Source organism: Hemisphaericaspora subhashii (assembly GCF_019202705.1).
Source record: "Hemisphaericaspora subhashii strain CBS 10753 chromosome Unknown scaffold79, whole genome shotgun sequence".
NCBI classification, from domain to species: Eukaryota; Fungi; Ascomycota; class Pichiomycetes; order Serinales; family Debaryomycetaceae; genus Hemisphaericaspora; species Hemisphaericaspora subhashii.
In genome coordinates this window covers 25995-41082 of record NW_026057269.1, presented here as the reverse complement: position 1 = coordinate 41082, position 15088 = coordinate 25995, and the positions used below count along the sequence as shown (strand labels likewise).

At 34.0% G+C, this 15088-nt stretch overlaps 6 protein-coding genes across 6 annotated transcripts in view; 5 read left to right on the top strand and 1 right to left on the bottom strand. All coding sequences in view use genetic code 12, as the record gives it.

The window, feature by feature from the left end:
* Positions 1-45: 45 nt before the first annotated feature.
* SRB8 (Srb8p) lies at positions 46-4902 on the top strand (the record flags this gene model as incomplete). Its single annotated transcript, XM_049406071.1, has 1 exon — positions 46-4902. One exon carries the CDS (start codon positions 46-48, stop codon positions 4900-4902), a length of 4857 nt encoding a protein of 1618 aa, XP_049264381.1.
* Positions 4903-5299: 397 nt separating this feature from the next.
* On the top strand, positions 5300-7270 carry J8A68_002331 (Zn(2+) transporter; the record flags this gene model as incomplete). The annotated part of the gene is made up of 1 exon (XM_049406070.1): positions 5300-7270. The coding sequence occupies one exon, from the start codon at positions 5300-5302 to the stop codon at positions 7268-7270; it is 1971 nt and encodes a 656-aa protein (XP_049264380.1).
* Positions 7271-7567: 297 nt separating this feature from the next.
* ARG8 (acetylornithine transaminase) lies at positions 7568-8917 on the top strand (the record flags this gene model as incomplete). The annotated part of the gene is made up of 1 exon (XM_049406069.1): positions 7568-8917. One exon carries the CDS (start codon positions 7568-7570, stop codon positions 8915-8917), a length of 1350 nt encoding a protein of 449 aa, XP_049264379.1.
* A 439-nt stretch (positions 8918-9356) lies between these two features.
* Positions 9357-10385, top strand: PPG1 (putative serine/threonine-protein kinase; the record flags this gene model as incomplete). The annotated part of the gene is made up of 1 exon (XM_049406068.1): positions 9357-10385. One exon carries the CDS (start codon positions 9357-9359, stop codon positions 10383-10385), a length of 1029 nt encoding a protein of 342 aa, XP_049264378.1.
* Positions 10386-10418: 33 nt separating this feature from the next.
* On the bottom strand, positions 10419-10640 carry J8A68_002328 (ubiquitin-like protein; the record flags this gene model as incomplete). Its single annotated transcript, XM_049406067.1, has 1 exon — positions 10419-10640. One exon carries the CDS (start codon positions 10638-10640, stop codon positions 10419-10421), a length of 222 nt encoding a protein of 73 aa, XP_049264377.1.
* A 3231-nt stretch (positions 10641-13871) lies between these two features.
* MNN4 (Mnn4p) overlaps positions 13872-15088 on the top strand; it is a gene marked incomplete at both ends in the record, with an annotated part of 3561 nt that continues 2344 nt past the window's right edge. Inside the window, one exon of the mRNA XM_049406066.1 lies at positions 13872-15088. This exon is cut by the window's right edge and continues 2344 nt beyond it. Within this exon, the coding sequence (XP_049264376.1) occupies positions 13872-15088 (1217 nt within the window).

The following is a 15088-nucleotide window of genomic DNA, read 5'->3' as shown; positions in this document are numbered from 1 at the left end:
CGGGAATTCAACGAGACCCATCGTATTAGCATCTACCAACCAGATATGTCTAAGTCAAGGAATAGAAACAGTTTATTATCATCGCATGGAAGATCCTCATACTCCAATTCTGCCAAAGATGAATTGATTGCTATGAAATATCTGATGGAGAAACCATCAGTTCCATTATATCCATTAAATGATATTGATATTCAAGTAGAAACACCCAATACTAAACCTCCAAGAACCCAGGAAGCCACATATCCTGATTTTAATCGATGGAAAGATCATACTCAAATTTCAGGAGATAAGCAAGATCAAGAACATGAAAGATTGAAGAATACTTCATATTTAAACAAAGGATATTTCGAAGCTCCTCAAGTTGCCAATGAATATTATTCAGCTAGGAATTTGATCCAAGCTACGATATTCTCATCTACTGATAATTGTAATAATGTATTACGTGAATTATCTCAACATCTTGTTAATGCTTATAAAACGAGAAATGAAGTCATTAATAAAATCAAATTCGAATCCAATAATTTTAGAATCCCTCATCGAGTAACATTAACTGCATCAAAGAAGGAAGCATGGTTGAAGGAATTAGGAAATCCCAATGTCCCAATTCAGAAGATTGGTGAGAAGATACCTCATGGTATTAGAAATAAAGTATTGATAGATTCTGTATGTTCTCGAAACGTCCCATTAAATCGAGCACTTTGGTTTACAAAATGTGTCCTATTTGGAGAACTAATTGCATTAAGAAGAAAGCATCAAGCTAGAGCATCTATAAGTGGACCAACAGTATCACATTCATCTGAATATAATACGCCTGAGAAATTTGAAATTCATTGGTTACAAGAATGGACTCAGCAGGTTGCAGACTATGTATATAAGTTTTCTAAAGAGATGTTACATGTTGGTGCTGAAGATAAAAAAGATCATTATATGAAGAAATTAAATTATTTGTTAACGTATGTCCAGTCGTTATATGTTGAAAATTTACTTGATAAAAGTTTCTTCCTATCGTTAATTCTAAAATTTCTTAAAGATGGACTTACATTGGAATCAAAACATGTGAATGAACTTCTATCGAAGAACGATAGCGATGAAAAAATGGAAGACACTTGGATCCATGATATTGAAATTAATTATGGGGTTCGATTAGTATCAATTACATTGGTGAAAATGTTCTGGAAAGATTTGATAAAGGTGGATTATTTATGCAAAGAACTAAGTGAATTATTATTATTGAATCATGTGTTTATAAGTAAGATATCAAGTTATGGATCCAGAAAACAGAATAGGTTGTCATTACCTGAAAATTTGAAACAGAATATATTGAACTTAATCGCCGATACGATAATCTATTTATTCAAGTATAATACCAACGTGTTTATACTACCTAACTATTGGATTCTAATCCAAAGTTCATTATACAAGATTATGCTAGAAGATGCAGAATCACAACCACAAAAGATTCAAGAAGAAATACTGAACCAACTTGAACTTATCAAATACAGAAATGAGAGTTTAATTTTAAACATGAAACATATCCATATTCCAACAAGTGACCGACATAAGCATAAAAGAGCTTCATTCTCCAATTATAATATCACAGCTCCTTATTCCTCCCCCAGTCCAGGTGATTTAGTGGAAGGAGATGGAATCATAAATAGAAGCTCGGATGATATTTTACGTATCTTAAATTGTTTGGACAAACTTCAACTCAATGAAGAGATAGCAGAACTCTTAAGACCCCCATCTTTAAACAATACGAGAAAAGGATGTCCTAGCTGGAGAGAAAACTTAAGTCTAGTGTTATTTTGGTGCATAACTCCCTATCGAAACAATAAACTGTCAAGTGAAGATATTTTGATAGTTTGTAATTTTTTGAAGAAATATGTCCTTGGTAATCTTCAAGGAAAAGCCAATGCCAGTATCCGAGCGGAATTTGAAACTGAAATTCTTGAAACTATTTATAAAATTGCTGATTCGGAAAGTTTCCATAGTCTGAAATATGATGTCTATGTTTTGATTAATGAATTATATCAATTGAAGGTAATGACCATTGCTTCATATTTAAGGAAATTAATCGCTTCTGGTATTTTTTATTTAGCTCCTGGTACAGAACAAGATTTTCATAATTTCCCGGAGATAGTTAAGACCCATTTGGATATTTTGGAAAATTTACCAGTATTGAACAATAAGCAATGTGATAGTATTTTAAAGAAATGGACCCCGGATGGATTTAATTTCAGGAGTAAATTTGATGTTGGTCAGAAAATATTACAATCTGAGATTATTGATCGTTTGATTAATAATGATTTTGATGGAAATCTTGAAAATAGTTTAAGTTATTTTAAAGAACTCAATGTTGGGTTGAAATTTTTATTGGTGAATTGGATTACTAATGAGTTGCGAACTACTCTTATTGAATCAACTAAATTAATTCATTTTGATCCTATGGTGATTGCAAATTTATATCAGTTTTATTCCCAATGTGATAATCTTACTGTATTTTTCAAAGTTGTAATGAAGACGATTCTTAAGAATGAAGGAGGGATGAGTATATTTTATCTTGATTCGTTATATTTTATGGCCAGATTAATAATGCATCATTTCAAATTAATAAAATCATTAGCTGGAACTCCCAATGAAATTTCCACTACCGGATATGAATTATTTAAGTTGATAATTCAAAATTATAAAGATTTAAGTTCTCGAGAATATGATTATTTTAAGTTTAACCAAGTATGGAGCTTTATTGATAATGTAATTGAAAAAGATTATGATTCAAACAATAGTAATGAAACCTCGCGTCCTAATACTATGAAACTGACATCATTGACTTCAATATTTGAGAAAGACATCATCGATTCCCCAATGAAGATTAATACAGTAGAGCCTTCCCATACTCACATTACAAGAAATAGTGATAGATATACATCTACTGATTTTAGAAATGATTTAGAAATGCTTCGAAATAAGCCTCGTCCACGTTTGAATGGGGATGAGTTAATGGAAGCAGTGGATGCATTGGAAATCCAAACTAAGGATCTTTCGCTTCAAGAATCTGTTGTTGTTCAATTGAATTATTTATATGAGAACTCAAATAATCTTTCACAGGAACAAGAGAATATGTTGATTAAAGTACTTGTGAGTTCAAGAGTTGCACTCAAATCGGAAGGGTTCACTGTATTCTACCAAATAGTTCATCAATTTTGTACAGATTTGATTGAACAATGTGAGGATCCAAAGAAGCTTGGGTTATTTTTGAAGAAGTTGATCGTATTTGAAGTGTTAAGGATTAGTGATTTTGTCAATTTGGCTTTTCGTTTGCTACAAGAAACAAAGATACAACTGTTGATTTATGAGGTTCTTTTGGGTCAGGATGAAATTGAGAATAGTGAGTTTTTGAGCAATCAATTATTGATTATGACAATTTGGAGACAGAATTATCAAGAGAAATCTGCAGCAAACTTTAGGAAAATAATTCTGAATGGATTGTTGGCGGGCCCATTATTTTCAAGTGAGTTGTTGACAACTTATAGAGTCGTGGTGCTAAAATACATCCAACAAGTATTGGTTAGCAAAACAAAAGTTGCATTTGAGGAAATATTCGGACGGCTAAGAAATGAGAATTGTGTTAATCTTTTGAATATCTTGCTTGATAGGGGTGAGAATCAGTATGTCCGAACAATGGCTGACTTGCAAGATGTTGCCGGAGAGATAAATGAATTCAATTTACCGATTTATCAGATTCTTTTGAGGGTAATAACATTGAAAGAACTACAATCGGTTGACATGCCAGAGATGAAAGAGAAATTAGAGACGTTTACAAGTAACCTTTTGGCAAATTTGAGATTTGGGTTTTCTATATACAACTCATTTTTCGGAGAATTGTTCAACTATATGGCATGGAAACATAAGGCATGTATCCTCGATATTTTTGAAACTTGCTTTTTGACAAAGACACAGTTGGAAGAAGGAGACAGTCTATGTATTGATTCTAGTGGGAGAGATTTACTTGGATGTTTCAACGACTTTTTCAAAAAGTTTTCATCATCCTCAACCAAGACTGTTGACACCTCGGCTGACTTCTTCGAAAACCTTTCAGGATTCTTGTCTAAGTTAATGAATTTGATTAAATCCGATACTTTGGTTAAAGACAGTGCAGAATCCATCGCAATTACAATTTCAACTTTCTTGAGGATTTTAATTATACATAATCTGACATTATGCAAATTATTAGTTGGAATGACAGAGTCACAAGCTAAATTTGTCAAAAACTTGATTGGACTATTGAATTCGGGTTTCCTTCGTAAGAAAGATGATAAGTTACGGATATTGCTTTATGATCTATTATTATTAATGAAAAGCTCGATTACAGATGAGTTGACTTCCACCACCGAGACCGAACTTCAAGAAGCTACTTCCCCGGGAATATCAATGAGTTCCCACACGTTAGCGATGACACCGACAGCGCTACAATCGATTCCATCTCCGACCAAAGATAAAGCAGGCGGCCATGGGGACCAGTCAACTTCTGTGTCACAACACGGGTCAGTTATTTCAACGGGACTGATTCTAGATTTGTTTGATTTACCAGAACTCAAAGAGCATAATCGTTTGAAAGATGCTTTAGATGAATCGTTGGTTGATTGTTCTATAATGCTACAAGAAGATGAATTGAAATATGGAGGTGATGTGCATATATTCAATGAACGTGGGTTGGTGCTAATTCCTTCCTCTAATGAAGCAACCTCATTTGGAATCTTGAGTAATAAAGAACCTGCTAGAAGGAAGTCTATTAAATTTAAGAGTTTTGAAATTTTGGAAGATACAAGTTCTGCTTTGAATGATGGGTGTGTCAATCTTCAATGGTTGGATGCTTATACTACAAGAGAGAATCCACCTTAAGACAGTTTGTAGAAGTAACTCTTAAATAGAATAAGTAATTGTACAGTGTTTGACTTTGAAATGTATTTGCTGCTCGTTTAACCCACTGCCACAGACTAGGAATGTGTTTGCATAACTCCAGTACGCGTCACGGATAATTTGGAATTTTACCAATTCGAGTTTCTCTTTCTCTCCTGTCTTTTGATAACTCTAGGACATATAACTGGCAGGGTCTTATAGTTGTATTTTGATACTTGTCACCCCCACACGACCCTTTCCCGTTCCTCGCTTCAGAAAAGCGAAATCATCAAACTAGCCATTTTTTTTTGGTTGTAAGAAAAATACAACCCATTGATCAAGACCCTTTCTGAAACAGATCACAAATACGACACAAAGGAAAAAGAAAAGGAACTAGAAAATGCTGTCGTTACAAGAAACTTTGACACCGACGTTGGACGTCAACATGAACTTTGACACACCGCCGCAGCTAGGATCAGCTACAAGTGATGGGGGGTATGATTCTGCTACTCCAGAACTGGAAGGGAATAATCCGTTTGGAATAAACACAGGTGGCTCGAATGTGGCACTTCTTAATACTGATCTTGGTTTCTTAGCGAGTGCTAATTTCTCCTCGGATTCCCTTCCTGGTTCCGCAGATAGTTTCAACTCGTTGGACGATCAAATACTCAACAACAACAATAGTCTTATTACTCACGGACGAAGAAATTCATATACATCCGTTAGTAGTTCACCTGCGACTTCAAGACCTACGAATGGGAGGAGACCCAGACCACTTTCTGCATTTATGATGGATTCCAACAACTACGCCATCCATGAAGAAGAACCACAAGAGCATGGACAACAACAATTAGAACCGGCATTCACAAACACACCCCGGTCACGAAATTCAGTAACATTTGGTAAGCTCCCGTATTCACCAATCCCTACTTCACCATTAAGGTCGACCTCACCGGTCCGTTCCCATCGTCAATATCGACCCAAGTCTCCAGTTCGGAGAACACCTGCCAGTCCCGCAAATGTAACAACATCACCATTTAATTTCCAACCCCAGGAAATGCAACTTAATGGTTCTTCCGGTCTTCAAGTGAAACCTGCTCATCGTAAAGGGCATAAATATAAGCATTCATCGGTTTCGATGAATTTATTTCAAGAACCGGAAAAGCTACCTATAAGTCAAACACAACTCAGTGTCATTCCTGATTCATATCCGATCCCCAATTATAAAGAAACAGTAGCTTCCATTACCAATAATCAAAAATCTCGATTATTGTGGTCGATCTTACATTGTGGACTCTCAGTTGGGATCTTTATTGTGGGATTTAAGTTTAAGTTAGCTTCACTTTCAACATTGGCCCATTTAGTGTTTTATGATTCCTTAGGGTCTTTACTTATTGTATTTGTTGATATTATGTCAAATTTCGAAGTCTGGAATAAGTCTTCAATAATGTATCCATTTGGATTAGGGAGGATAGAAGTATTGGTTGGGTTTGCATTGAGTGCATCTTTAATTATGGTGGGGTTTGATTTATTTAGTCATTTCCTTGAAGAAGCAATTATGCTCTGGGTATCTCATGAACATAATGATGAAACTGATGCAGTTGCACCTTCTTCGCATCATGTGCATTCACATCCTGGAGCTGGTGGTGATCATTCTACAGGTTGGATGATTTATGAACTCGTTTTGTTGATTACGATGATTGTTTCATTGATATCATCAAATTTTATATTGAGTTATGATAGAATCAATGAGATGATAAGTTCCACAAATCAAAATGTACCGTATGGTCATAATCGCTCGACCAGTGGGCTTTTGGATGCAAAAATTGAAGATAGTGAAAGTTCAGTTGGGAACATAACTAGATTACAAAGAATCTTTAAAGCCTGGAAACGGAATCCAAGTCATTTAATAACATTAACATATACGCTATTTTTATTCTTAGCTCCAATTATTCCACAAAGTTTAACATCTGATTTAGCAGTTGATATCAATGAAATCGCGACTTTTGCAGTTGCGGGATTATTATGTTTCAATGGATGGAATTTAGTTAAATCCTTAGGGGGGATTTTATTATGTTCATTCCCATATTCAGATTATGAATATGAGAAATTAAAATCCAAAATTATTGATCAAATATTAAATCAAGATTTCTTTAAACCAGATTATCAAATTCAAAAGTTTTTCATAACGAAATTTAATTATAAATTATTTGTGGTTGGAGTTAAAATATCTATGAAAGGTGCTGATTCTGATGAAGAAGTTAGAGTAAAGTTTGAAGTTAATAGAATTATAACAAATGAACTTGCACTGTTGGATGGGGAAAGTAAGAAAACCCATCCGGAAATTACAATTGATATTGATAGATTTTGATGACTAAAAGACAATAGTATGAGTCAGTAAGGTGTGATACCCATTGGCTCGTCAATTAATGAGTCAACTTAAAATGTTTATAGATAATATTAGAAAAGGTTCATATCTATATTTTTTAATTTATAATCAGTTAATTAGTGCCTTCCTAATTGGGTAATTGAAAAATGAGTCAAGCGCGATACAAGCAATCTCATTGAAACTTTTTTTTTTTGATATAAAAATTATCACCCACACTTTTCATTAATTCTCTTTTCAAAGGCATATCTCTTTTAGAAATACACAATACATAAGTAGAAGATGTTAAGATCGGTTAGTAAGACTTTGAAGTTCAAGTCATTCCGTGTGGGGGTCTCTAAGTTCTCCACTAGTTCTATCTTTAGAACCCAAGCAATCCCTGATGCATCTGAAACCACTGCCACAGGACAATTTGTCAAGACTGTTTCCAAACCATATACAGTCACCACTTATTCTCGTCCAAATTTAGTATTAACCCATGGTAAAGGTTCATATATCTATGATCTTGAGAACCGAAAATATATTGATTTCTATGCCGGTATAGCTGTTACTAGTTTAGGACATTCCAATCCTGAAATTACCAATATCATAAATGATCAATCCACCAAATTATTACATTGTTCAAATTTATTTTATAATTTACCAGCAGGAGAATTGGCTAATAATTTAGTCAACAAGACTAAATCATTTGATGGGATGTCTGAAGCATCACGAGTATTTTTATGTAATTCCGGTACAGAAGCCAATGAAGCAGCATTGAAATTTGCCAGGAAATATGGGAAATCAATTGATGAAGAAAAATATGAAATTATTACATTTGAAAATTCATTTCATGGTAGAAGTATGGGTGCACTTTCAGTCACTCCAAATCCAAAATATCAAGCTCCATTTGCTCCATTAATCCCAGGGGTTAAAGTTGCCAATACCAATGATATCGAATCAGTTAAGAAATTGATTAATAAGGATAAGACATGTGCTGTTATTATTGAACCTATTCAAGGTGAAGGTGGGGTGAATGTGGTTTCAACTGAGTTCTTACAACAACTTCGTGATTTATGTAATGAGAATGATGTTATATTAATCTATGATGAAATCCAATGTGGTTTAGGACGTACTGGGAAATTATGGGCACATAGTGATTTACCTGCCAGTGCTCATCCAGATATTGTGACTATGGCAAAAGCATTAGGTAATGGGTTCCCAATTGGTGCTACTATGGTTAGTGAAAAAGTTGAAAGTGTGTTAAGAGTTGGTGATCATGGCACTACTTATGGTGGTAATCCTTTAGGTTCACGTATTGGTAATTATGTCGTTGAAACTATTGCACAACCTGAATTCTTGGAAGAGGTTAATAAGAAATCACAAAGGTTTATTAAGGGGTTACAAAAGATCGCTGATACTTATCCTGATAAGATTGTTGATATTAAGGGTAAAGGATTATTATTAGGACTTCAATTTGATGCTACTGCTGATATTGGAGAGATTGTTAGTAAGTGTAGACAACGTGGCTTGTTGATTATTACTGCTGGTAATAATGTGATTAGAATTGTTCCTGCCTTGAACATTCCTGATGAAACCATTGATGAAGGTTTAAAGATCTTATCAGAATCAATTGGTGAAGTGTGTACGTAGTTGCAGTGCTACCATATTAATTATTTTGGTGCTACCATGTGTTGTAAATACTCCGTAAAGACGAAAAATAAATTTAAACCTTTTTTATTTCTTTTGGATTGTAGATTAATCAAATCATCATCTTTGAGTCATAGAGGACACTTAGCCCATTTTATATATTAATAAGTAATAAAAGAACGCATTTCAGTAGAAGACGCTCCAAGGGAACAACAAGGATAGACCAGTTGATCGATTTTACGAAAAATCTCAAAAGCATATCCCCATAGAAATATTTACGAGACAGCACGTAATGACAATTCCATTTAGCATACCAATAACCGATCTAGACTATTGTTTAGAACAACTATTAGATCATAAACCACCCAAGATTCTCCCACCGGAAACAATCCAACAACTATGTCACACCTTAAAAACCCAACTACTTTCAGTCCCCAATATAATGCCCTTACAATCCCCCATATCAATAGTCGGAGACATTCATGGCCAATTTCATGACTTGTTAGAAATCTTCCAAATTGGAGGATCACCCCCCAGCACCAACTATTTATTTCTTGGCGATTATGTCGATCGAGGGTATTATTCAGTGGAAACCATAAGTTTATTGATTGCTTTAAAATTACGATATCCGGATCGAATTTTCCTCATACGTGGAAATCATGAATCAAGAACCATAACCACGAATTATGGATTCTATACCGAAGTCCTAAATAAATATAATGGCAGTGCTGATGTCTGGACCTATATAACTGATTTATTTGATTATTTACCCTTGGGTGCCACAATCGATGGGAGGATATTCACCTGTCATGGGGGATTATCTCCCAGTTGTCAACAATTGGATCAGATTAGGGCTGTGGATCGATTTAGAGAGATTCCTCATGATGGAATAATGGCAGATTTGGTATGGAGTGATCCTGATGTTGAAATTATGGATTTTAAATTATCACCGAGAGGTGCGGGTTATTTATTTGGATTGGATGTTATTAATAAATTTTGTCATGATAATGAATTAGTACAGATGATTAGAGCACATCAGTTGTGTAATGAGGGATATACTAGTTATTGGAAGGGGAAGTGTTTAACAGTATGGCTGGCACCAAATTATTGTTATAGATGTGGGAATAGGGCAAGTGTATTGGAGATATTACATTCGAATTATGAAGCGAGGGAGAGTATACAAGAGAAGGGTGGCGATGATAGTAAAGAAGTAAGTTATCAAGATTATAAGGATAGGTTTAATGATTGTAAATTACATAAAATTCAAGGAGTATTACCGGGGCAATTCTTTAATATATTTGAAGCATCACCTGAAAATGATGAAGATACACTTAATGGCAAAAGTGTTTATGATGATATGGTTAATGAAGATTCATTTGGTCTGTATTTTAAAGGAAGAGAAGTGAATACATCTCGTTCAAATAAAAGACAACAACAAATGAAACAACAGTATGTTGATTACTTTTTATAGAATAATAGTTAATATATATCTAGATATATTTACCTACCCATAATACAATTCTAAATTGTAACCATTATGGATTTCATAATCATCTAAAGTTATATGATCTTTAAATACTTGATATCCTTTCTTAAGTATAAGCTTGTCATATGAAGTACCCAATTGTAATGATAGTATCTTCTTAAGATCTAATATAGTATCACTTGATAAACATTTAACTTTTATCTTCTTACCTAATCTATCGTTTACTTCTACTTCAATCATGGTCTGTCTTCTTTATATCCTCAACTTGGGTTGGTTGGTTGGGTTAAATATTATAAATGGATGTATCTAAAAATTGTACTAGAAATGGTGGTAGTGGATATTCAATGATTAGGAATGGATGTAACCCACGAACTCATCTATCAATTCACTCTCTGTTTATACAAAAAAGAGGTCGTGTACTTTTGATAGATTTTATGTTCTACGTCTGGAAGCGCTGCAAGAGAAGCATTTATTAAAGATTGTGCATGGCTATACCGAACTTTTATCCTACATTGTGTAGTGATAGAATACCAAGTGCAGATATCTGGCTGTCTTCATCATGATATTTGATAGTATTGACCAAGAAATTTCTACTCGGGTTTATTCTTTAGCTTAGGTTCTAGTTTCCTTTCCATATCAGTTTTATTGTTCCTTGTCAACAAATTACCAAAAACTCAAATTGTAATTGAAGTTCGTCAATAAGGGGCTAGAAGTCGAACATCTTATCAAAATAGAATTATCCATCAAACACGGTGAATCTCTGAGAAAAGTTGTCAATGGACCAGTTATGTAATGAAAGTTGTTTTCGGACACCGCTCGTTCTACAAGAAAACAATCCATCCTATTCTACATTAGGTAACGAATTCCGCCTAAACTGCAAAAGTTCTCGGTGATAAGCATGCTAAGCTTCTGCGTCTTTCTCCCAGGTTGTGGCAAATTACAACACAAAGGTACAGTAGGTACATGCGGGTTTTTGTGGTTTTTTTGCAGCCACAATTCAAAAAAATAACTTACTAGACTCAAATTATGTACACTAAAAGAAACCGCGGATATATGCAATTGAATTACGAGCCTTATGCATAGTTCAAATGCAGTTTGATCCCGATAAGAGGGGTGGTTTCTCCCCAGAACTATTAAAGAAGACCATAGTGAGAGATAATTCTTAGGGGATCATTATACTAATTTCCAGTGGCAAATACCTTTGTGTAATTGACATTGTATTTATTGAATTCAGCCTGTTTCAAAGCCTTAATTAATCTTGTCCTGCATACTTTGGGTTTGTTCACTAGACGGAAGGGTAGAGTTTAGGATATTCTTAGGAGTTGGTAGCGCGGTGTTTGGAAAATTGTTTTGCAACACTTTCGTTAAAACCAATATTGAAATAATCTTGGATCATATTGTGGGGAAATTTCAGAAAGAATATACTCAACTGGAGGAAGGTGTTTATTGGTTCAAGTTTTTGCAATGGATGTGAGATAATGGAACACTGCTTACTTTTGTAATAGGCTAGGGCAAGTGTGCACCTTTCGAAAGAAAGTTGTTAGAGTTTCTGAGGTTAGAGAGACTATTGTAAGCGACCTATAGTCACATTCGTAACTTTCCTGGATATTTCAGATGAGTAACGGCCCAGATTGAGAAATTGATTCCAAGTGGAAATGCCAAAATGATCGTCTATTTAAATTGAACCATGTGTAGAGTCAACTAATACCTGATTGGAAATCATCGTCGAAAGCATCGGGTGATTAAGAATGTATCGAAGATAATTCCAATGCAGTTCTAGAGGATTCAACAATCTACTTCAAGATTTTCCAATTTTAACACGTTCAATCTTGAAGCAATCTACAGGAGATTAAAAAAGTAATCAGGTAGTTGGGTCAAAGAACAGAAATGTACATTGTTCTAAACTGAATGACTTGTCATTGAAACTTGATGAAATATTGTCTCAGAAATAAATCATTGGAAACCCCTCACCCAATAATGGGTGCTTCGCTCCTCACGAAAGTCGTGCAACCCATCTACATTGACTCCTCAATTTCATTCTCTATATATTAAGATGTGTATTGCCAAATAAAAAAATTGCTGATACTCAAAACTCGGGGAATTATTTTTGAAATAATAAAATAAAACAGGGGGAACATTTTTTAGAAGTGAGAGAAACTGGGCTGAAAGAAATCTTGCATCGTTTCTATTTAACCGCGTGACGCGATTTTTATTTTGTTGAAAAAAAAAACAATAAAAAGAACGAGCGTTTAATATACAATGTGGCTGATATACGTCACTACTGCGTGGCGGTAATAACAGTTCTGTTAGTCTCATGATTAAAGTTGTATAAGCATCTCCGAAAGCCATTGACTAAATCATTAAATCTTAAATAATTTACTGAGTCACGGAAAGCTACAAAAGAAATTTTTAAAGTTTAGTGAACTCCTATTTAAACTTATATAACCATAAATTGTACGTATACTAATCATTGTTCAATATTAGTTTTAATTAACAACAAATTATGTGTATATGCAACATTACACAAGATTACAATAGGCGAAGAATAGAAAGTATTTGGTTCATGCACACACAAACATTGTTGAGTTAAAAGAACACAAAATATAAGATCTTTGCCAAGTCACTCTTTTTCTTTGATTTTTTTTGGCTTCGGACCGATCTCGATGTTTCTTTTCTTGGCTTAGAAAGGGGCCCCATTGCCGAGAAAGAAAAACAAAACGATTTCCCAAAGATCCATTAGCGCATCGTTTTTGACATTTTGCATGAGATTACAAATTGACAGGTCTTTCTTCTTCTACCCCAAATATAATGGAAAACATTATAGAATTTAGGGAAGACGAATACAACGTCAGGGGCAACTGGTAGAGAGAAAATAGAAACAATTATGTTGTTTTCATTGTTCTCCCGTTTTAGCAAAAAAATTATTATTATTTTGTCAGTTGAAATTTATTATTCTATTGTTTTTAAAATAAATTTCTAATTTTCAAAAAACTTTGCGTGAAACTCTTCTGTACTTCTTTTGCTTCTATTTATAATACATAAATAATTCTATCACACGATGTTTAACCATTTCATTTCATTCTCTCTTTCTTCTTCTCTTTAACTAGACACTAAAAAAAGGAAAAGTCTATTTATTTCATCGTCATCATTCCATCATTCCATTATCTAACAAAATAGCAACATCGTCATCATTGCCATCACCATCTCTCCATCCCAACCATATTACCATCATTTTCCATTTTCTTTGCTTTCCAGTAAGTACATTAATCATTTAATTCATTTTTTTCAACCCTAGCCACTCAAGCCACTCGAGCCCCTATTAGTTGGTTTTTTGTTCCCCCCCTTACATATATAAATCTCCCCCACGTTGGTTATTGAAATTTTTTGCATATTTAACTCACACGATATTACAAACACTATTGTATTATAGATAATTAACTATCAACCATCACAAGACAAGAATAATCAAAGATGCTTAAGTCTTCACTAAATAACTTCTTACCATTACAATATTTGAAAAGAATATTCATGTTAATACTTCTGATTAGAAGAAAGAATACTCAATTATTAATGATAAGTATAGTATTAATCGTGGTAATATTTACAATAATATCATCAACATCTTATAAAGAAACTTTAATTAAATATTATCCTAATAATTATTTTGATTTATTAATTAAAGATATTTATACCCCAGATTCAGATCCTGAAAAATGGTTTGATAAAGAAATTGATTCAATTATTAAATTGAAAGCAAAAAATGATTTAGAAGATAAATTTTGGTTAATAAATACTGATATTGTTGATTCTACTTTAAAAATTCCAGAATATTATGATCCAAAAAGAAAAATATCTCGTAAGAATCCTGAAGATCTGGACGAGGAAGATCAAGATGGGAAACCAATTATACAACCATTTGATCCAAGATTCACATTGGGTTTATATTATTATTATATAAATGAACAATTATCCAAAGGAGTCAAAGAGGTAGAAATTCCATTCAATTGGTATGACTGGTTGGATTTTTCTGAATTAAATAAATATTTATTAGCTCCACCAAATGAAAAACCAACTTGTAAATTATTAGATGCAACTGAAGAAGCCAGAAAACATGCAGAAAAAGTTAAAAAGGCACAAGAAGCTAAGAAAAAAAAGGAAGAAGAAAAGAAAAAGGAAGAAGAACGTAAGAGAAAAGAACAAGAAGAAAAGAAACAAGAAGAAGAACGGAAAAAACAAGAAGATGAAAGAAAAAAGGCTGAAGAAGAACAAAGAAAGAAAAAGATTGAAGAGGAGTTTAACCCAGATTTGGATAAGGAAGATGTTCCAGTACCACTTCGTGCTCCAGAAAAGAAACCAAAAGAGCAACAGCAAGGACAAGCTAAAGCTCAAGCTGAAGATGAGTTTGACCCAGATTTGGATAAAGAAGATGTCGGAGTACCACTTCGTGCTCCAGAAAAGGAGCCAGAACAACAACAGCAGGAGCAAGCTGAAAAGAACCCTTTAGAAGGACAGCAACAAGTTGAAAAGAAACCTGAAGAAGCCAAACCTCAAGAAGGGCAACAACAAGGAGAAGCTAAATCCGATGAAGCCAAACCTCAAGAAGGTCAACAACAAGGAGAAGCTAAACCCGATGAAGCCAAACCTCAAGAAGGTCAACAACAAGGAGAAGCTAAACCCGATGAAGCCAA